The 22870-nt window shown below is 35.4% G+C and overlaps 4 protein-coding genes across 5 annotated transcripts; 2 read left to right on the top strand and 2 right to left on the bottom strand.

Moving 5' to 3' along the window:
• Window positions 1-398: 398 nt before the first annotated feature.
• On the top strand, window positions 399-6335 carry LOC107909780 (tubulin gamma-1 chain). 2 transcript variants are annotated; one of them, XM_016837430.2, is made up of 12 exons: window positions 399-1374; window positions 1694-1894; window positions 2337-2448; window positions 2685-3085; window positions 3411-3464; window positions 3532-3636; window positions 4576-4650; window positions 4754-4798; window positions 4978-5106; window positions 5460-5564; window positions 5641-5739; window positions 6101-6335. In XM_016837430.2, the coding sequence occupies exons 1-11, from the start codon at window positions 1246-1248 to the stop codon at window positions 5704-5706; spliced, it is 1422 nt and encodes a 473-aa protein (XP_016692919.1). In that variant the 5' UTR covers window positions 399-1245; the 3' UTR covers window positions 5707-5739; window positions 6101-6335. The 2 variants fall into 2 exon arrangements, with proteins under 2 accessions (XP_016692919.1, XP_016692920.1); XM_016837431.2 differs by lacking the exon at window positions 1694-1894 and having other exon boundaries at window positions 681-1374.
• Window positions 6336-7881: 1546 nt separating this feature from the next.
• LOC107909779 (arabinogalactan protein 20) lies at window positions 7882-8895 on the top strand. Its single transcript, XM_016837429.2, has 2 exons — window positions 7882-8361; window positions 8621-8895. Exons 1-2 carry the CDS (start codon window positions 8238-8240, stop codon window positions 8722-8724), a joined length of 228 nt encoding a protein of 75 aa, XP_016692918.1. The 5' UTR covers window positions 7882-8237; the 3' UTR covers window positions 8725-8895.
• Window positions 8896-9097: 202 nt separating this feature from the next.
• LOC107909778 (mitochondrial carrier protein MTM1) lies at window positions 9098-12552 on the bottom strand. Its single transcript, XM_016837428.2, is given in 11 exon segments — window positions 9098-9530; window positions 9882-9940; window positions 10201-10350; window positions 10450-10541; window positions 10683-10782; window positions 10900-11070; window positions 11208-11267; window positions 11643-11699; window positions 11702-11767; window positions 11865-11924; window positions 12065-12552. Coding segments are annotated over 11 exon segments (1182 nt in total). The 5' UTR covers window positions 12296-12552; the 3' UTR covers window positions 9098-9394.
• A 6210-nt stretch (window positions 12553-18762) lies between these two features.
• On the bottom strand, window positions 18763-20062 carry LOC107909777 (ethylene-responsive transcription factor CRF5). The gene has a single exon (XM_016837427.2). It carries the CDS (start codon window positions 19910-19912, stop codon window positions 18971-18973), a length of 942 nt encoding a protein of 313 aa, XP_016692916.1. The 5' UTR covers window positions 19913-20062; the 3' UTR covers window positions 18763-18970.
• Window positions 20063-22870: the final 2808 nt, after the last annotated feature.

Raw genomic sequence — 22870 nt, 5'->3', positions numbered from 1 at the left:
AAACCAAGGATATGGCTGACCCTAATTTAGAAGCCGGCAGGTCTGGCAAAATGCTGGCCTGCTATGGCAAATCAAATTATTATGGTTACTACCATTTATTAGTATGAAATTATAAATGGGTAAAAGGTAGGAAACCATCTCGATTTTGAGAAGTTTTGCTTTCTAAGTTACGTCTAATTTGGAATATTGCATCACCACCTCGACAATGCTTGCTCCAATACATACCCCTACATTAGTTCATCTATAAAAAGGCCAGTAGGCCACAACCAAATAACCACACGGTTCAGGTGTTTCAGAAATGGGTGTCAAACCAGCAGCCAGTGCAGTGGGCCAAATGGTCAGCAAGCTAGGAACTGGTGCAGCCACTTCTAGATGTCACTGCACTAGCAAGGTGCAACAAAACTGACTACGAGGTCATGCTAGAGTGGAAGCTTACCCATTTCCGGAGATGTTGAGCACAAGAGAAAGTTCGCCATGGGAGCTTTTCTCTGGGCTCGCTAGATTTGTATTTCTCTTGATCCCTCAATATTATAAATTATTGAAGCTACAAGACTGTTATTTTCTTGGTATGCTTTCGATAGTTCCAATTTGATCTGGTTTTGTTTACGTGATCAAGGAATGACCTGAAACAAACATTTTGAAGAACGATAAAAAATAATCAAAGGAAATAAATTTATATGAAATGCAAACAATAAATAGGACAACGCTAAATGATTAAGAATATGGTAACTGGAGCTATCTATTTTAGTTAGTTAATACTGTAGTAATACATTCTATAGACTATAGTTTCCCTGTTTATACAGAAATGAATATTTTCTGACATCGGCTTCCAGTTCTGAATTTGTTCAGGTCCGTCTAAGAACTAGTTAGTGGTTAGTCTTGGGAGCGTGTTGAGCCCAAATAAGCAAGCAAAAAGTACAGAGTAAGAGTAACCTGGGTAGACCTTGGATGGGAACGCGTTAAATGAAGCCCAATTTCATAAACAAACCCGTGAGAGAGGGAGGGATGGAGGATTAGATTAGGATGGAAAGGTCGGGTTAAGCTAAAGCGCACGTTAGCATTTATTATCAGGCAAAAGCAAGCCGGCGCATAATATAAATTATACACTGTTAGTACCGGTCAGTGTCACTGGCATATAAAAAAGCCGAAAAGCTCTTCTCATCATTTCTGTTTCTTTTCCCCATTCAAAAAGAGTCTGGCAAGTCTAAACCCTAGTTTCAAGCGAAAGGAGAAAAGAAAGAAGAAATGCCGAGAGAAATCATAACACTGCAGGTGGGACAATGCGGGAACCAGATCGGAATGGAGTTTTGGAAACAGCTCTGCCTCGAACACGGCATCAGTAAAGAAGGCATTCTTGAAGATTTCGCTACTCAGGTTCTCTTTTTCTTTTGAGATTTTCTCTTCGTTTTATTAGTTTTTGTACTTTAAAGCTTCACTTTCCAGTTAATTATGGGAATTCATTTTTTTCTATTTATTTGCAGTTTTACTAATAATTAAATGTCTTTGATGATTTAAAAAAAATACTTGATAATTAAGCTGTCAGATTAGGTCCCCATTAGGCATAGCATAGCCCGTAATTTGTTGATATTGAGATGATTTTATGGGAGATATTAAAGAATAAGGAGTGAGTTAGTTCTTGCGATTTAAACATCGGTATCTCTATGTCTTGATTTTCTCGGCACGGATGATGCAGGGAGGTGACAGGAAAGATGTATTTTTCTACCAAGCTGACGATCAGCACTATATACCACGTGCTTTACTCATAGATTTGGAACCTAGAGTAATTAATGGAATTCAAAATAGTGAATACAAAAATCTATACAATCACGAAAACATCTTTGTTTCTGATCATGGTGGAGGTGCTGGAAACAACTGGGCCAGTGGATATCATCAGGTAGTAAGTTTTGGCGGATCCTATTCGAGTAATGTTTCAACTTTTGTTTCTTCTCACTTTTATCTCCCTTCTCCATCATTATAGTATGTTTCGAGTAACAGTCAGAAACAATTATGGCCTTCTGCACAGTATTTTTAAGTTAACATGTTCAGATCATCTTGTTGATTAGGAAAAAGATGATCAGAATTTCAAGTAACAGTAATTTTTTATTGATGGCAGAATAGAATCAATAGATATATGCTTTCATGAAATGTTTAGTTTATCAGTTTTTCTTTTTTAATCTTAGAATCATTTTTCCTTGTCTATAGAAATCATTGAGCATATTGCAACTTTTTTATGAAAAAATCTGACATGAGTTTCATGACTTGTACTTGTTATGTATTAATAATCTTTTATCAAAATCCAGCTCCTTGATCATGAATAATACTTGATTTTCAAACAGGGAAAGGGTGTTGAAGAGGATATAATGGACATGATTGACAGAGAAGCTGATGGAAGTGATAGTCTTGAGGGTTTTGTTCTCTGTCATTCGATTGCTGGAGGGACAGGCTCAGGTTTCTTCTCTTGTCTTCTTATTTGTGTTTTTAACTCTCTGTTGTGGCCTATGTAATATTTGTAATTATTTATTTTAGGCTTATTTTTCTCTTTTGGTTTATATGTCCACACGTGTTTGTTTCTTTTGGCTGCAAAAATTCGGACCCCAGCAGTAGTAGTGTCTTCCACTAAGATACTGAATTTTCTTGAAGACTTTGTTTTGGTTACAACTTGATTGCTTTCTTCTACAATGAAGGTATGGGTTCCTATCTGTTGGAGGCTCTGAATGACCGCTACAGCAAGAAGCTGGTTCAGACTTATAGTGTATTTCCTAACCAGATGGAGACAAGTGATGTGGTGGTCCAGCCGTACAACTCACTTTTGACACTCAAACGACTAACGTTAAATGCTGATTGTGTTGTTGTTCTTGACAATACTGCACTCAATAGAATTGCTGTAGAACGTTTACATCTAAGTAATCCTACATTTGCTCAAACAAATTCTTTGGTTTCCACTGTGATGTCTGCAAGCACAACTACATTGCGGTATCCAGGGTATATGAACAACGATTTGGTTGGTCTTCTTGCCTCTTTAATTCCAACCCCAAGATGTCATTTTCTTATGACAGGTTACACACCACTTACAGTGGAGCGCCAGGTACTTCAAATACTCGTTTTTTATATTTAGGACTTTGTAGTTGATTGTGGTTCCCGATCAATTGCTCCTTGTGTGATTTTTAGAGTTAAGTAGAGCCTTTATACAATTTGTCTATAATCGATTCACTTACTCATTCCATGATTGGGGGTAAAAAAGAGGTTGGGGTGAAAAATGGATCTGAAGGTTTAAAATTCCATATATTTTATTTTTATTAAATTGATCATCTCAGTATGTCTCATCAGTCCTAAATTATTGTTTTTAGTCTTGTTATTCATGTAAAGATCTTTTTGGTGTAGTGTGATGCCTGTGTTTCTCTTCCTGGCAGGCCAATGTGATTCGCAAAACTACTGTCCTTGATGTTATGAGAAGACTTCTCCAGGTGAGATATGTAGGTTGTACTTATTTCAAAATGGGTTGCATTTTTCTAACCCTATGCTTCCTGGCAGACAAAAAATATTATGGTTTCCTCTTATGCGCGCACAAAAGAAGCTAGCCAAGCAAAGTATATCTCCATACTGAATATCATTCAAGGGGAAGTAGATCCTACTCAGGTATGGTAAACTTTTTTTTTTTTTTTGGAAATGCTATAGCTTTTACAGGAAATGTATCTCGAAAGTCTCACATTTATATTATGGATAGGAAAATTATATGCATCATTCTTTATTCTTGGGCAAGTCGTTGATTACCTTTCTGTTGACTTTGGCCGGTAGAATAACATGTGCATTCTTTAGCAGTTTTAGTTATTTCTATCTTAAGGGTGGTAATTGGTCTAAGATTTTGCATGTGAATGTAGGCAAATATATATATTGTCTAGGTTATTGAACATCTTATTCTTCCTTCTGTTGACTGTTCTGCCAAAAGTTTACAACGGTTTGCTTTATCTTTTCTTTAAAATGATATTGGACATTTGATAGATTCTCATGTCCTTTTTTTTCTCTACCTCTATTTTTTCCTTTCTCTTTTCAGAAACATCTCTTTTCTTTAGATTTATTGTGTTAATTTTCTTCACAGAAGATAGTTGAGTTTTGTGGTCTTAGCCAGTGCTTCTCTCCTCTTGAAAATTTAGAGCATTGATATTGATAAGATGGTTGCAATGATGCTCCTAGGCACACGTCAACTTAAAATCTTCTAGTTTAAACCATGAGAAAGGGGTACATTTCAGAGAAATCCAACCTTGATTTCTTGTGGCTAGTAACTATATATTTTCTCCCTTGAAAGAGAAGAAAGTATTTGGCGTGTTGCAATTTGAAATCATTTGAAAGTTTAACAAAGCCTAATCCAACTAGGTGAGATCAACTATATTACTAATGTACACTTTGTTAGTATTTATTGAATGGAAGAGTAACTTTAAATCAATTGCTTGTTAGTTGTTAATGGTTATGTGTGTTTGAAAATCAACTTAAATAATTTCATGGCATCGTTTTTGTATTGTCTATTTTTACTGGTTTGAGTTTTTAATGTTTGCTGAATAATTTCCCCTGTTTTATCAGGTGCATGAAAGTTTACAGAGGATTCGTGAAAGAAAGCTAGTAAATTTTATTGAATGGGGTCCTGCAAGTATTCAGGTCTCTTGATAGTTGAAGTAGTTGTCGTCACTTTGGGTAATTATTTTTTCTTATGATACCTGGACTTTCATCATCTCTTTTTGTTCTTTTTGCGTTTTTGTAGGTTGCTCTTTCTAGAAAGTCCCCATATGTCCAGACTGCCCATAGGGTACAACTCTAGTTCTTGTCTTTTGGACTTTAGATCTCTTATTTTGCCTGCATTATAGAACAATTCACAATATTTGGTCTGAATAAACAAGGGTAACAACTTTGAGCATGATTTTGCTCTCCTTAAAAGTGACCCTTTTGCTGGAGAAAAAATAAACAAGGGCATATTGCATTCTTCAGGTGAGTGGTCTTATGCTAGCAAGTCATACCAGTATCCGACACCTCTTCAGCAAATGTTTGAGCCAGTATGAGAAGTTGAGAAAGAAGCAAGCATTTCTTGACAATTATCGGAAGTTCCCAATGTTTGCTGTGAGTTGCCAGCTTTCTGCCCACTTTCTAATTTACGATTGATGTCACTATGCTTTTTGTGTGTGTTCATATGAATTGCAAAGATCTGCGTGCATGAATTTTATGCGAATAGATGGAAGTTGTAACATGTATTTATATGCAACCACACATATTTGTAAACCTGTCCAAAGGGCATGTTACTTCTTTAGATCGGTTAAGAGATTCGAATCCATGACTGAAATCATTAGTGTGATTTGTTTGTTAATTCTGCTACATGTCATTTGCTTCCAAATCATATAATATTTTTCGATTGGGTACCTAAAAAGTGTACATCACATTGGTATTTTTATCCTAATCTTTTTCAACATTAACAGGACAATGACCTTTCTGAGTTTGATGAATCAAGGGACATAATTGAAAGTTTGGTTGACGAATACAAGGCTTGTGAGTCACCAGATTATATCAAATGGGGAATGGAGGTATATGCCTAGCTGGCCCTAACTTCTCCAATTTTGAGAACCTCTTGGCTTTCATTGATAATAATGTTATATGCAGGATCCTGACAATTTAACTGGAGAAGGAAATGCCTCAGGAACACTGGATCCGAAATTGGCTGTGTGAAGAGAATAAGGCTCAATTGCGAGTTCTTCTCAGGTAAGGAACTGTACGTTGTTTCATTTTTTGCAAAAGTACTACTACTATTAAGTTATTCAACTCTACGGTATATGTGTGGTGGAGTTATTGAGACACTAAAGTTGCCTTAGGTTTTGATGTGGTTCTGAAATGAAAATTGAAGAAAATATCACTTTTTTTTTTCTTATTAATTTGGTATTTTCCCTTGGCAACTGACATATACATTGTCTTTTAGTAAGGCCATTAATGTCCTTATATGCATTAGTTTCTTCATGCGTCTGTTACTACTCTTATGTGTGTGCACTGTCCCGTGCAATTTTGTTAATTTTTTTACTAAAATTATGAAGGTCACTTGGTTTGAATTGGAATTTGTTTCTTACAGGATACCGCATAAATATTAGGACCATTGTGGGGAGTGGAATGCAATTTTAGTTTTTCTTTTTAATATCCTTGTGTATCTGGTTTTGTGTATTTAACAGAAGAAAAGTTGATTTTAGGAGAATAGCATCATGGCTTGTAATTGGGCAATTGTTTTGAGTTTGATTTTAGGATTTTTCTGATACTACTTGAGAAAGACCTGCGCCTGGTTTGAGTTGGATGTATATTTTTGCGTAGTATTTGTTAGGTGTTGTGTGGCAGTTAAAGTTTTATCCTAACAGATCTGTTTTTGGAGTGGAGCTAAAAGGATTGGAATTGGTAACCATTTAAAATGGTTTGAGTGGGAATATCATTCTAATTCAAAACAAAAGTTATCATCGTGCACGGGATCGACGTAGCATGTGCTGTCATATCATTTGTGTGAATATATGCTTATATCATGGTCTGGTCCCATCCCGTACCGTATATAATTTGAATGAGGTTTTTTCTCACCCATGCTGCAATTTTTAATTGTTTATTTGAATTTCTCAAAGCAATAACCAGTAGGATAAATACAACTATACATGTGTAAAATAATAATATCATGCAGAACTTCTGTAGCGATGGCTACTGCCAAATAACGTTGGCAGCTGGAGGGTATCCGAGGCCATAGGGTGGTTAGTTTTTGTGTTCTACATCCAGCTCCGTGTTTTTTATATTCGTTAAAACTTAAAAGAGTATTTGAATTTCTTTTTCATTTCAAAGTTAAAAAAACCATGCATCAATCATTAAATTATATTATTTGGATGCTTGGGCTGGATGGGAGCTGATGTGAAACTCTAGACTATGTTAATTTAGATTATCGGCATCGCTTATCTCATTCAGTTCCTGGAATTAACTGATGATATAGAAACCTTTAATAGAAAAATGTTGAAAGGGCTGTTAATTGAATGGTAACTCAAATGCAGTCGTAGGCCAATTCAAAGAATTTGAGTCAACAATCACTCAGTCTGCAGTCTATTTGACCAATTGACGGCAAAGTTGATAATGATGGTCGGGCGACAGTGGCCCGCAAGAAAACAAAGACCGAATGAGAGAGGCTGCAAGTTGTATCTGCAAATGGCGATTGACATCTAACCTCGTTTAGGGTTGAATTATATTAAGTTTAAAATATATTGGAAGTTAGAATTAAACGAACACAAAAATTACTGATTAAGGTTCGGCCATTGTACTTGAACTTTTCCTTATATGAAATTAATTGATATATTTTTAAAGGGGTGCGCTTGGATATGGGTAATGGTAAGAAAGTGTAATTATTAATATAGTAATTATATATTTGTAATTACAAAGAATTTTTCTTAAGGCAGAATGCAAGTACATCTAAAAATAAAAATAAAAATAAAAATTCAAATATAATCATGACTAGCTATACATATTTGAATTACACTCAAGAGATTAATTAATTACCATAATTACTCAAATGTATTACATGGGTGCAATTACACATAGTATCCAAATCCAAAACAAATTATAGTTGTGGGTGAAGCGCAGGTATCTCTCATCCTAAGTTATAAATCTAAACTGAAAATAAGAAGTTGATGTTAAATTCATATGAAATATATCTACTAAATAACCACCGAATTTGCATTTCACAATCTAATTTAAAAAGGGGAAAGTATATTCTTGTTTGAATTTAAATTCAAATTAGTTTTGGATAAAAGAATATTATTAATTGAAATGATAGCAGCAACACTTAATTGTCAACATAGTAAAGGAACTAATAACGGTTTAATCCAATATCGAGAATAACGCTAGGAAAACAAGAGTTTGGTATGAAAAGAGAAAACAACAACTAAGCAACAACCCATGAACAGTCTGTCTCAACAACAATACAGAAAAAAAGGCTTGACCCACACCTACATTCCCCCAAGTCTCATTTCCCCCCATTTTTACTGCTTACAAATTACAAAATTAAAATACAAACTCATTTTTAACTCCCTATAATACAATCTCAACCTCTTTATTTAAACCCAAGTTTTCTCTCTTCTGCATTAGTCCTCGACGTTTTCAACTTTGTGTTTTTCTTCAGCGCTCTCTCTCATATTGCTCCCTGCTGATAATTTTAGAAAGGGTTTCTGTAGGAATTTATTAGTTTTGAAAACATGGCAGTCATTTCTTTCAGGGTTCTTATGAGAGTTGTGACCATCTTTGCTCTTATTTTTGCTATTGTCTCACCCAAAGTTGAAGCTCAGTCTGCTGCACCTGCTCCTTCTCCTACAAGTGATGGTAACTAATCCATTTCTTTAACATGCTGTTTTTGGACCTTTAGCTCTTTTCAATACTGCCTTCCTTATAACACTATTCAGGCATTGCCAAAATCTACTCTCTTTTTTCTTGTTCTTTTTTTCTTTTCACTCTGAAACGGTTCTCATTTTTCCTTAAAGGCATTGTTTTTCTCACAGTTAAAATCAATACAGTAGGCTTGTTCCCACAAAATCAAATGCATTAAATAATTAATTACTTATATCCATTTGATTTTGGGCAGGAACTTCAATTGACCAAGGGATTGCTTACGTTCTGATGCTTGTGGCACTGGTGCTTACATACCTTATCCACCCTCTAGACGCATCCTCCTACACCTTCTTTTAAATCATATTATTCATTTTGGTAACAGAGTACTATATGGATAAATCTATCAAGTTCCTTTCTTTTTCCCTTTCTTTTTGGGTGATGGATGTAGTGGTTAATGGTTTGCATTGGTTTTGAGAGATTGATTGATTAATGTGATTCCTGAAATGATAGCCTACTGTGTTGCCTCTACTACTTGATTCTTTTGCTTTCAATAACATTTGGAATCCTCCTTTTGTCCCTGCTAATCTTTTAGCTTGCTTCTTTCCAAAGGAGGATAACTAAAAAGTAACAACAACTGCAAATGAAGACTAATGTTTCTCTCCAATCTCAAACAATAGGGCAGGTTTTGAGCACATTTTGCGCTTTCTATCTATTCAAGTACTTGAAACAATTAAACCATCAAAACAAACTTTATTCCAAATATATTCTTAACAGAAAAAAAAAAAAAAAGGTTTCCATAATTCTGTTTCAACTTGCAACATTATGCTTGCATTATGTGAAAAAAGAAAAAAAGAATAGGAAAGATACAGCCTGGAATTTCCAGATCCTGGAATCATTTGAGTCATGAGCATGGGTATCCACTGAAAAGCTTTGCCAAAGTGGTTTGAAGCGACATGATGGAATTTTTTATGGGTGACTATACTTGAATCATTAAATCAACCATAGTTGTGGCACAAATCCAAGTCTTTCACTCATGATCTTCGTGTCTGTAATGTAAAGCGAACTTGACAACTTCATAAAATGAAACAACAATCCCCACGGACGGACCAGTGCGACCAACACGAGGACCAAGTCCAGCAAGCAGCCCCTTCATCCCTCCATCCCTGCTCCAAATAACAGCTTGGTACGATAAGTTAATTAAAGTGAATATGCATATAACCTTGAATGAGCTAACCTAATATATTAGGCAGCTTGACTACAAGACAGAGCAATTGTATTTCCTAAAATTGGCCTCAAGCACACACACTTCTATAAAATAAAAGTCAGCATTCACCTTCTATTGCTGCTCCTTGTCTTTTGTGTTACCCCATTGGAGTGTTTAAAACTATGTTGTTCTAGTTAGGACATAAGAGATGCATTCATTTAGTCATTTACTAGAAGATCTGCTACTACGCACTTGACTGCAACTAGAACAAAGATGCAATATTATCTCAAGGAAAAGGAATATTGCGTACCTCCAAATTTCACGTAGAGTTTGTCTTGTAGTCATCTTTAATGACTTGACAGGATCTTTCTGAAAATCATGAAAGAAAGTTTCAGAACGAAATGCACCAATCAATAGCATATATCTGAATAAAAAACTAGTTAAATCTTTTCCTCAGAAATAGTTGCTCTCTTATGGTCACATATGTGTAGAGCAAGTGATGCTCTGAATGTAATCCTTAGGTAATCAGTTAGATCACTTTACTGTGTTTGTGTGTGTGACTGTGTGCGTAGGTGCCTGCTTTCATCCTATCTAAACCGAAATGAAATTCATATGAAGAAACTAAAGACCTCTATCTGCCGTCGGGTCTTTGCAACATCTAGGGGACAGGTAACAGCTGCTGCAATGCTTCCTGCCACAAAACCAGCAGCAAAGTTTGCCCCAAGGATGCTACCTGCGCCAGCTTCATCACCCACTGACACAAGCAGTTTTCTCCTGATCTGAAAAGGTCGAAAGAAACAAGAATTATGTTGAATGCATAAGGTAGCATTAAACATTTTTTGGGGGGGCGGAGGGGGGGACACTTAGCCTTATCTCACCGGCTCAAGTGTTGCCCAACAGATTGCAGAGAACGGAACATCACGAGCAAGTTGTGAACTAAGGCCAGTCCATAGGATGCGGTAGTTTTGTACTGTTATGAAGAATATGTCAGCAATAATGACCATCTTGCTTTGTTTAATCAAACTTTCTCATTTGCAATAAAATTTCTCATTCAATGCCAAAGTTAATACTTTTTCAGGCAGAGAGTAACTCACTCCAATAGTTAACTTACAGTTTTGAATGCAATTTGTGCTTGTCACTGGGTTGATTACTCCAACTAATGTCTTCCATACGCCTGCAGGCTTGATACCGCTTTTAGTTTCTTTAAATGCCTGGTAATAAATTAAATATTCATAAAGTTGAACTTCATTCATTTCTGCAGAATAGCAAATTGAGGATTATTATAGTAATTCTTGGTTACATTAGATGAAGCACAGATGATTTTATACCTGCATGCGGGTCCTGGCCAGTTCAATAGGATAACAAGATATGCAGGCTAAAGAACGTGCAAATACGCCTGCTACCAATGGGACATATGGGGTCAAGGTTGGAGCATTATTAGTCGTGAATTCCTCCATTGAATCGCGGAAAATGTCATAGCAGGGCATGTAAATGCCAACCTGAATGACAAGAAAAGAACAGAGTCCACGAGGAGCCAAAAAAATATAAGCACATAACAATGCTTCCTCGCACTAATGCAAGGGATAAAAACATGCAATGGAGGCCTGGAGGGAAGCCATTAAAATGAAAGACTTACAGTAGGCACAGCCAATGCTAAACTTGCATTTGTTCCTCTCCACAGTCTGGCAAAACCTTCCTGCAAAAATTCACTCCCGTGAACCTCCAAAAATAAGCAATAATCTGTGCATCGAAATATGAAGGTGATAATACAAATGTGTATATATAAAGAGATTCTAATGCATATAGAATGAATGTTTGGATGATTATGCTTAGATGTATTAAAAATTGCTTTCACAAAAGTGTAAAACATCTACCACTAAGTTAGCTATCAGCTGTGTTTAACCGAGATTCTTTTACCTGTGTATACCGAAGAAATACAACATCCCATTTATTTAACAAAAAAAGAAAAGAAAGAAAATAACTTATTTATTAAACAGAAGTGCCATTACAGCATCAAACACTAGAAGAACAGGCCTAATATAGTAATTAGCAAGTGCAGAAAACAACCAACCTGACGAATGACTTTGTAGAAAACATCAAGTGTTCCAGTGTACCTATGACACTCAGGGGACATAGTGGTTCAGAGCCAACAACCAAACGCGAACATGATTGAGAGCTTCTCATATCTGGGAACATCTAAAAAGGAAGAGCAACGGAGGAAAACACCAAAATATTCACCAAGGGAGTAAATTGAGATGCTGAAAACAAGGAAACTAATGAAATTGATAAGTACCGTATTTGTTTCAAAGCAGGTCTTGTAAGGAACTCCAGCAGCCTGTGCTTGCAACCTTGTCTGGATTGAAAAACAAATCATTTTACGATTTTGAACACATTTTCTGAGAGAATTTTGATTAATTCTAGGAATTGGGTTTCTTTTTTACGTTGAAAAAACAAAAAAAGGCTAATTATTTAGAAGAAAGGAAAATTAGATACCTTGGCGACATCGAGAGGATTAACGATGATGGCGGAAATAAAAGCGGCACCTGCGGCAGAGAAAGCCCTCTCTTCGAAGCTCAAATTGACGTCGGCTACAGCTTTAGGCTTTTGGGTTGTAGAATCGTCGTGGGCAGTTTTCAACATGTTATCAGCGTTTCCTTCAAAATCAACTCTGGTGGCGGAGGCAGCACTTATCCATGAAGGAAACCCCTGCCTCGAGCTTACCATCTCTCTCTCGTTCTTGCAGCAAATCAAATTTTCATCGAAAGAAATAAAGAGAAACGTCAAATGGAGAGTGAGAACCGAGAAGTTCAAGTTGAACAAATTATTGGAAGATTTTAGATTATTTAGTTACAAAAGTTTCTTCCAGGGCTTTCCTTCTTTTATTAGTATTATTAAAATAACAGAAAGAGGCAGATTTTTGCATGCGGAAGGGAAAACTGTAGAGGAGGCGAAGCAATGTGATTCGTGGCGTGGAATTAAGGGCGCCAAGCGACTCAGCGTTACATAGGCAAAGGCCAATCGGTCCTTCCACTTTCCTTTTTCCTTTTTCTTCCAATTTCAGGAAACCCAAAACTCTCGTTGGCCCAATATAGAGCTGCTACTTTAGCCCTATTAAACTGTCAGATTTTTCTTTATCGAAAGATTTCTAAGATTGGGCTAATCATCAAATTAAGCCCCATAGAAGTCTGAATTACTGTGTACTGTATGATTTTTATTTTATTTTGATAGAGTTATTCTTCATGTTTACTTTTATTTTATAGGGATTAATTTTTTTCAAAGTTTAATATTCTTTTTAATAATTTTGTTTTTAATTTTCGAACTTGAGTTATCTCCTTACAATTGATGATTTTTATTTAGCGTAAATAAAACACGTATGTATATAATGGACAGCATACATTAAAAAATCATAATATATAACCAAAGTTGAAAAAAAGTATGATATTGAAACAATGAAAAGTTCATGGTCACATAAATTAGCTGAATATTGATTATGATTCTATGCATGTATCGAGAAATGAGGTTGAGCTACTTCTGTTTGCAGTATAAATACAGCCGAGTTTGATTTGTAGTCCCATCAAACAAGTACTTCCATGATGCATGAGTTGAATATGTATGTACGTATGTATGATAAAAAATTAATAAGAGTCATCACCAGCGAAAAATGGCATGCAAATGCATCTGTGAGTTTGCTTTTTCTGCTTCTTTTGAATACGTAACTGAATTTCTTGGTGAATTACTAAGCAGGTTGCTTGGCATGATAAAATCATAAATAATTTTACTGCATAATTTTCCAACAGCATTATGCCATTTCAAGTGGTTGAATAAAAAATTCTAGTGCATCAAACGAGAAACCTGGAAACTCCTTCAATTTTCTTCACAGTTTCTTCCTCATTCATTTCAATGCCATGCTTAGTACAACCCTCAGTTTGGTCTGCATGGATTAAACGACATAAGCAGACCAAATTAAGGCCAAAACCAATAATACCTCTAATCTTCTATTTCTAATCATCCATTAAAAAGAAAACAATGAATAAATAACTTGGGAGTCATTTGTTATTCTTAGCATAAATATTAGTTCAGTCCACTAAGAACATAGGCCAAAAATATGAGAGCCTTTGAAACATGTAATCTGATTTATTTATCATCTTTGGATTACAGAAACCAACCAAAGATTGAGAACCATATTATAATAATATATATATAAGAGATTAAAGGATTAGGTGACTACTACAATGACGATTCAGCATTTCAACCTATGGTAAATGGCATATCTGATACTGTATTTGTGGAAAACTTGCAGTTTCCCAGGATTTTCCAGGACTGAATAATAGCTAATAGAAGTGGCGACATTGACTTACCTACAAATGCTAAAGCAAACTCTCATCAATTACTCTTCTGATGGCTCCCTCTCCTCAAATGCCGCTATGACGACCATATTGTTCTCAACAATTCATGCAGAAGCTGATACTGTTTTTGATTTTATCGTTCCATGAGAGTTTGCAGTTCGTTTTCATTCCACTCCATCGATGGAAAACATAGCCCACACATCAAAATACTACTGTATTACTACTTTTAAACTCCATGCATGGCTTTATCTTTTTTTTAACAAGTTACTATCAATTATTTTAACATTTTTAGGCTCCAGCGTTTTTTATCCCTTGGCTGTGGTGGAAAGCTTGAGGAACAATAAGGAATATTAAAGAATGGAAGGGTAGGGCTTTAGTGAGGCTCTACTTTATAATGGTTTTTGCCATCAGGTGTTTGGACAAAATCATTTTTGATTGCTAATTATTTTATTTTGCTTTTTCTATTGGGCATCGTTTATTGTTTAAAGGGAAAGTTTTGTTTGGAACCAGTAAGAAGCTTAGCTGTTTGTACCGCCACAGTCCCCCACTCTCATCGCAATCACATGCAATCATGTATATATGCCCTTCTTTTCATTTCATATATTAGCATCATTATGCTGCTCAATCTCATCAAATCAACCCTCTCATGGATCCAGAATCCCCCAATGGACCATGTATATGAGCAATAATAGCATTCCATTGCACGAAATAGCATGCCATTATCACTCATTATACAAGATGTTAATTGTTAACCATCCATCACAAGGTCCCGTCATACACATCAGTTGTAGCAGCTTAATTTGTGGGGTTCAAAAAGTCAGGGCCAGCCCCTTTGGTGGTTCTTGAAGTAGAGACATGATGATCATGGGCCAGGGTCTAATGGGTGGGCTACTACTAATCCTCAGACATGGTTAGAAGGAAACCATTTTCACTGGGTCGTCTCGTCTCCCACAAAATAGGAAAACCATGAAACTCTATTGTTGATTTGGACAAGATAAGATATTGAGCACCAATATCGTGTTCAAATTTTTTAATTTAAAAAAGAAAGATTTGGATTTAATCTAAAAACAAACAAAGATTTAGATTTGACTTAAAAACAAACATCTAATAAATTTTAAAAACAACAAAAACAAAAATAAGAACGGTAAGAACAAATAGTAAATATTCAAAATAATCAATAAATAAACAGAAAAAAAAAAACTAAATGTGGAAGATGGATCAAATATCCCGATAGATATGGAGGATGAAGAATGATTTCTCATAACTCCTTGAAGAAAAATGAGAAGAAAATTATTTCTAAAGGTTATAAAAAATAAATGTTTTTTAAAGAAATTAACCTATTGTGTATCAGTTATCCAAATAAAATTCTCAAGTATACAAACTCTAATTAATTTAAATAATAAGTAATCTTAAACTAAACTTTCTTTTTAACTGAGAAACATAAAATTCCTAAATAATTTAAAATATTTAAAAAATCTAAAATTTGAAATAAATAAATAATAAAATAATAAAACCTAACAAATACAATATTTGGCTAATATATAGTAAAAATTAAACCTAAACATCAAACCCAATATGATTTAAACTCGAATTAAAACCTTGAAACGTAATTTTCATAACAATCCCGTCCAGAAATTCTACTCGTTCAGTCTTCATTAAAAAGATCATAACTTGAGCTCTTAAACTCGAAATCAAGTGATTTAAAGTGTATTTCAGAACTAAGAGATACATCTTTGAACTCTATAAAGACATATCAACCAGGAAATGTTTGAATCCCATCCAAAAACTTGTTGCAAATCAATTGATTTTTCAAGCTTAAAAATTAACAAAAATAAATCATCAAGTAATTTGGCTCTTTGTAGACGTAAAAGGACATGCAATCACTGTGGAGGAGCCGCCTTTATATGATAATCATCAGTTTCACTATTCAACTGGCCCTAAAGCACATCATCCACAATCAACAAATCTAAAAACCTGTTACAGCTTAGATTTTGAAATCCCATATCCAATTTACACTTGACTCTTTCTTCTCATTTACTTTTTTTAACATTGGACCAAAATATGTGATTTCATTGGTCAGCCATCAAAATTAGCGGAAAGCAACTATCATTTAAAGAGGAAAATAATGAGGTAAGAGTAGTACTTGGAAGACGGGGAAAATTGAATGCAATGTGGGTCCATTGGCCACAATACACAACCATAACATGGGCTCAAGATCAAGAGCTTACAATACACTCGAGTTCCCTTAACCTTAAATTTTCCCAATCAAATTTCCTAATAATTAATCTTATGGGAAAATAATTCCAGGACCCAATGATAGTTCCTTTCCGCTTAAAAGGCCCTAATTTGATATTGAAAAAATGAAAACAGTAGATGAAATGGGTCCTACTTGTTTGGATTCAACTTTCAACGTGATGAGTGGATGAGATTTAACCCGACGTCCACTTTTTACGGGGTATAATATCAGACTAGATTTCCGTATATCTCACTGCATTCTTTTTTTCCTTCCTCCTCATGTGATGCAACAGAGATTTTGTGGGCCATCCTGTTTTTCTAAACAACACTGTACCCTTAAATTACAGTAAATGTTCAGGTGGGCTTAAGCCCAGTAAGCTTGAGACTGAAATGGCTGACACCACGTGCCTTTCACGTGATCAGCCGAGTCAAAAAAGGCATTCAGTTCAGTCTCTCTCTTCCTCCAAGTTTTAATTTCGATATACTACAATTTCTTCTTTTCTTTTATTTTTGTCACTTTAATATTATTTTTTACATTTTACGTTCCCATCCCACCTTTTTCCTTTTTTTTTACTTTTTCGAGAGCTGTTTGTTTTCTTTTGAATGCAAAGACAGTGCCTCTCAAAACTGCGTCGTCGTACGTTGCATGAAGACCATGTATTTAAACAGCAAGTCTGAATTTACTGCACCGAACCCAATTTAAGTTGTAAATAAAAGACCAATTATACATATTTATATATTAAAGATTGAGGATAAGCCAGAGCATATTTAACAGGGATGACCAAGAAGTTGGATCCAAACTATAGCTTTGCCTTGGCTTTGAATCATTGCATGCAGCTATATGTTACCTGCATTGGCTCCACCCTAGTACAGTATTCTCACTGATCTCTTTATTGTTAGTTATTGCCGTATTGAATTCTGACGACTGCGTGTGCTATGCTACGGGTCGTCGCATGAAACATAGACAGACAATATCAGAGGTAGGTCAGCTGAAGCCGACAAAAAGCTACAACTTGTTGTAGCCTATAAGACCAATGACCAAACCCTTTTTCTTTTGGGGTTTTTTGTTTTTGTTTCTGCTTCCTTTTTATTTGCAATTTAATATATGGATTCGGCTTCCTTGGCTCGTTTGGCTTTGCAATCCAAAACATGATAATTAGTACTTCAACTTTACATAATAAAGAATGCTTAAACGTTAACCGCTAATGTGCTCTAATTCCGCGGCAATAGAAGGTATTGGCTATATTTTGATTTTTGAAACAATTCCAAAATAGTGACGAATCACTGGATAAAACCCAACCTTTGCATGTGGAAGTGATGTGGGAATTCATAATTATGTTTTGCTTTTACTGTGTGTCTTATATTAAAAGTGTCATGTCATAAGTTTCCTCCTCATTTTGCAGTGTGGTTTTTGGGTTTTCAGTTCACAACCCCTTTTCCAGTCATGATCATAATCAAAACATGTGCATCACAATAAACGGAGTTGGATTGGAATAGTTCTCCTAATTCAGCATACCTGACAAATATGAAGCCTACAAATGCCAAAATATGTCTTAATTTGGTATTACATATAATGGAACGTTGCGTGAGTGCCTCAGGAGTTTGACCAATTTTCAAATGCTTTTGTTATTTCCCCGCAGAAAATTGCCTAGTTTTAGAAAAAGTGGTTTGTCCTGTCACAATGCATTTAATTTAAACCAGAAGGAAAAGAACTGCAGATCAAGATTCAAGAACGTCTTATGCTGCTATATCCCAAAAGCCTGTGATATTATAAATCACGAACCACCTTTCTTAGTAAGGCTTTTGACTGGGTGTTTTGGAAAAAAGATACCTTCAGGCTGCCGAAGATTCAAGCACGCCGCCTGAAAAAATTAGCTTAAGATTTTTCCTATAACGCTTCTCAAGATATGTCGAAGTCACCGATTGAGGTCATTTGTACAAGGGAGTAAAATGGTACAATAACAGTCAAAATGCCTCTTAATATGGAACAAAACGTGTCGCTTGCACTCTTCAATAATTTCATAAAAGATCATTTATAGTAGCATAATAATTTTAACCGTGACATTTAAGTAGAGAGCACGAGAACTTGAAGTACAAGCACTGTTTTAGAGTATCAAGTTGTAACATTCCCAACATCTTCATTATATTTTTTCCTTATTTGATTGCTAGGCTTTTAAAACATTGACCCAAGGAAAACCAAACAAGGGAACATGTGACATGAGGTTGAAAGTCCTTGCTTAAAAAGAATGGCTCTATGTTTCTAATTAAAACCCAGAAAAGAATTTATGGCTAACAAGTGGCTAAGGTGGCGAACCGTCGAACATGGGAAGGGGCTACTTTACCCTTAACTTGGCAGCCTTTTACAATGCCCACATCAAAGATTAAAATGACAAAAAAAAAATATCCCACCGACTCCCATCAAATACTCAGACAAGAAAAAGATCTAAAGTAAAAAAATTCAGATCATAATCTTTTTTTTTCTCTCTCTCTCTCTCTCTTTTGAACAAAAGCCATAACCGCTAAGCACACTTTCAAGCACACACAATGACCACGCCAAATGAAACGCACACCGAACCAATTCAATTCAAAAGAAAGGAAAAGCCATACACGGAAAAGAAGCAAGAATTTACATATTAACTTGGCATTTGTTAACACACTCTAGTAAAAAAGTACTGAAAGAAAACTGGAAAATATGTGACCAAAATTCCACTCGGAAATTTACCATGACATTGAAGTAAATTACGAAGGGTAAAGTATTTACCAGCAAATGGGAAGTGGGAACAAGCAGCAACTCCAGGGAAGTGATATTAAACTGATATTAATAGTAGTTATCTACATCCCATGTGGAAGACCCAAAATCAACGTCTAATTTTACAGAGATATCAAGTTCCAAATTGCTGTCTTCTGGTAACCTCATTTCATCGAAAAATATTGGCTCAGGGACAGGGTTATCAGAATTGAAGTAATCACATAAAGCTCCCGGATCCGTTAATAAATACTCATCTGATAACTTACTTGGTTCGCCTGTCAGTTCTTCAACAGGTCTCCACCCTCTTTCCATGTCGTCTAAAGAGTCATCGTTGGATTCGGTTTGAAGTTCAGCTTCTTCATTGGACTGGTACCTGAGAACAGATGTAGGTGAACAGAGAGACTGAGATTCTTGACCCGAATCATACCCGGAAATCATTTCGAGTTCAATCTCCGGCGGAGGCCTCACAGGAGGTTTCGAAAAATTTGTGAGAGCATCCGGGCCTTTGATTCGAATCGCGGCTCGGTCGTACACCAAGGCCGCTTCTTCCGCCGTGTCATAAGTCCCAAGCCAGACCCTGGTTCGACTTGTGGGGTCTCTGATCTCAGCCGCCCATCTCCCCCACGGCCTTTGTCGAACCCCGCGATACTTCACACCGTTGGACAAACATTGTTGCTGTTGTTGTTGCTGCTTCTTTGATCGGATATTCACATGGTTGCTTTTATTACTTACTTGCCTGTTTTGCTTGTTGGGTGGCTTGGAGAAATTGGCAGTGGAACAATCTTGGATCCTGATTTCGTTCACATGCCTTTTCACTCTCTGGTATCTCACCCGATCACATTCGTCGCTTGAAGAATCGGTGGCGTCTCCATCGGTGATACAAACCCTGACAACTTTAGGGGCTTTGGCTTTGGACTCCATTGGAAACCACTTGCTGGATGGCTTCACTAGCTTGTTAGTAACAGTTCTGTGTTCTGTGTATTTCACTGGGAAGGGACTCGCTGGATTCATCTCCAAAACTGTATCATCAAAGATGGGTTTTTTAAAAATAGAGAGGAATATGTAAAAGAAACGATATTTTCAAAGCAAATTAAAAGCTTGTTGGAGAGTAAAGAGCGAAAGACCAGAGATAAACAGGAGAGTTTCAGTTGCAAGGAAGAGTCAAAATGGCAAGAATCGCTGTTTTATAGGAGTATCCTGATTAAAACTACTTTATTAGAAGAAGTTTATTTTCCTTTTTTAATTTAAAAAAAAACTAAAGTTATTAATACTAATAATAATTAAATTGTGAAATAATTAATAATAATTATAAATGTAGAGAATAATGATGGTAACAAAATTAGAGATTCCGGTGTCTACAGAGATTTGGAACAACTCGCCGCATCTTCTCCTTAATGACACGTGGCCTACCGCTCCCTCTAAATGAGCTTGGTCCCCAGGAAAAATAAAATCTATCTCACGCTCCAGTCATCCATGCCTGGCACACGCTATATTCGCATTGGGTACCTACCCTCATTGATGATATTTGATTCGGTGTTTAGCTAACTGATTGTCACAGCTCGTGAGATTAGTGTCTCTCACACTGAGTGAAGATCTCCGTCACCGGAGGGGAGAGGAAGGACCAGCTCCACTGCAAATCTTACCACTCGCCACGTCAGCATAATGCTTTTGACTAATAAATTATTAAATTATTGCTAATGCTTTTGACTAATAAATTATTAAATTATTGCTAATGCTTTTGACTAATAAATATTAGTGCTGTGTTATTTTAAGAAATAAAATAATATTTGCCAACAAGTTCTATTATGACATTTTAAAAATTGTTTTTAATTTTTAAAATATATATTATTTTTATTAAAACTATCTAAGATTATAATTCACTTTGAAATCATATTTTTATTTTTTTTAAATGTGAAATAGGATATTTTAAATTCACATTCGTCTACATCTTTATAAAATTAATTTAGATAATAGGTCAAGCTTTTTAATTTTATGAATTAAATTTTAAACAAATTCAATCCAATCAACATTTAACCACTATTGATATTTTCAAAAGTATCTAAATAATATAATCATTGTTAATTTAGAAAGTGAATAACTAAGGACAATAATAATATTTAGTTTTTTTTTAAAAGATAAATTTATTAATTCATTAAATGAATGGAATCATATAATTCAAAGAAAAAAAATAGCAAATGCTTATCATAGATGATGAATGACAAGCTCCACTAACACAACAAAGGCTTTAGCCTCAACATCAATAGAACATTATGACAGTTTGACAATTGGCTTTGTAAAAAAATAAAATAAAGAACACACAAATTTTACGTGGAAACCCTTTCGAGAAAAAACCACGGGCAGAGGAGAAGAAAATTCACTATGTCGAAAAATTTGAATCAATACAAGAGGAATAGACTATGTCTATTTATAGGCTTGTAAAGCCATATTCTAGTAGGATTGAAACACCTTATCCTAATCAATATAAAATAGATAGAGTTTAATAAGGTTTAAAAAACCTTATTCTAAAATAAAATAAAAGAAGTCTAGTTTTATATGGATTTTACTTTTATTTTATTTTCCATCGTATTTTATTTAAATAAGAATTTGGGTCACTTAATTCTAACAATCTCCACCTTGATACAAATTTTCAATGAACAAGTTCTTCATCGCGAACTTTCAGTAAACAAGTTCTCCACCTCTTCCATAAAACCCCTTAAGGTTTAACTTCAACAATGAACACCAACCAAGTCCAAGCAATGCTCAAACTTGGTTATAGGAAGTGACTTAGTCATCATATCTGTAGGATTTTCATGAGTACTAATTTTGCTCACAACAATATCACCACAAGCAATAATATCACGAACAAAATGATACCGAACATCAATATGTTTTGTTCTCTCATGAAACATTTGATCTTTTGTAAGCAAGATGGCACTCTGACTGTCACAAAATACTGTACTGATTTGAAGGTCTTTATTGAGTTCACTAAATAATCTCTTCAACCAAATAACTTCTTTACAAGCCTCAGTAATCGCCATGTACTCAGCTTCAGTGGTAGACAAAGCGACTGTAGTTTGCAAAGTGGCTTTCCAACTAATTGCACAACCTCCGATTGTAAAGACGTAACTTATGAGAGATTTTCTTCTATCAAGGTCTCCAGCAAAATCAGCATCAACATACCCTATGACTCATTTTTTAGTTCTTCCAAACAGTAAGCAAACATCATTAGTGTCTCGTAAGTATCTTAAAATCCACTGAACTGTTTTCCGATGTTCTTTACCGGGATTTGCCATATATTTGCTAACTACACTGACTGCATATGATAAATCTGGACGTGAACAAATCATAGCATACATGAGAGATCCCACTACACTAGAGTATGGAACATGTGACATGTACTCAATCTCATCATCTGATTGTGGAGACAAAGCCGATGAAAGTCTGAAATGGGCTGCTAAAGGAGTACTAACAGGCTTAGCACTCTGCATATTGAACCTGCAAAGAACTTTCTCAATGTACCCCTTCTGACTTAGGTACAATTTACTGGCTTTTCTATCTCTGAGAATCTCCATACCAAGTATCTTCTTTACTGGTCCTAAATCTTTCATCTCAAATTCTTCACTTAGTTGGGCTTTGACCTTTCTTATCTCTCCTTTATCTTTTGCTGCTATAAACATGTCATCAACATAAAGAAGTAGATACACAAAAAAACCATCATTGTTTTTCTTAAAGTAAACACAACTGTCTAAACTACTTCTTTTGAAATCATGAGAAGTCATAAAGGAATCAAACCTCTTGTACCACTGTCTTGGTGACTGTTTCAAATCGTAAAGAGACTTTCTCAGCAAGCAAACATAGTCCTCTTTTTCTGAGACTATAAAACCCTCTAGTTGTTACATGTAAATATCCTCCTCAAGTTCTCCATGCAAAAATGCAGTTTTTACATCTAACTGCTCAAGCTCCAAATAA

This window comes from Gossypium hirsutum, chromosome A11 (assembly GCF_007990345.1).
Source record: "Gossypium hirsutum isolate 1008001.06 chromosome A11, Gossypium_hirsutum_v2.1, whole genome shotgun sequence".
NCBI classification, from domain to species: Eukaryota; Viridiplantae; Streptophyta; class Magnoliopsida; order Malvales; family Malvaceae; genus Gossypium; species Gossypium hirsutum.
Note: the sequence above shows the minus strand (reverse complement) of the source record. Positions and strands in the feature narration are given on the sequence as shown.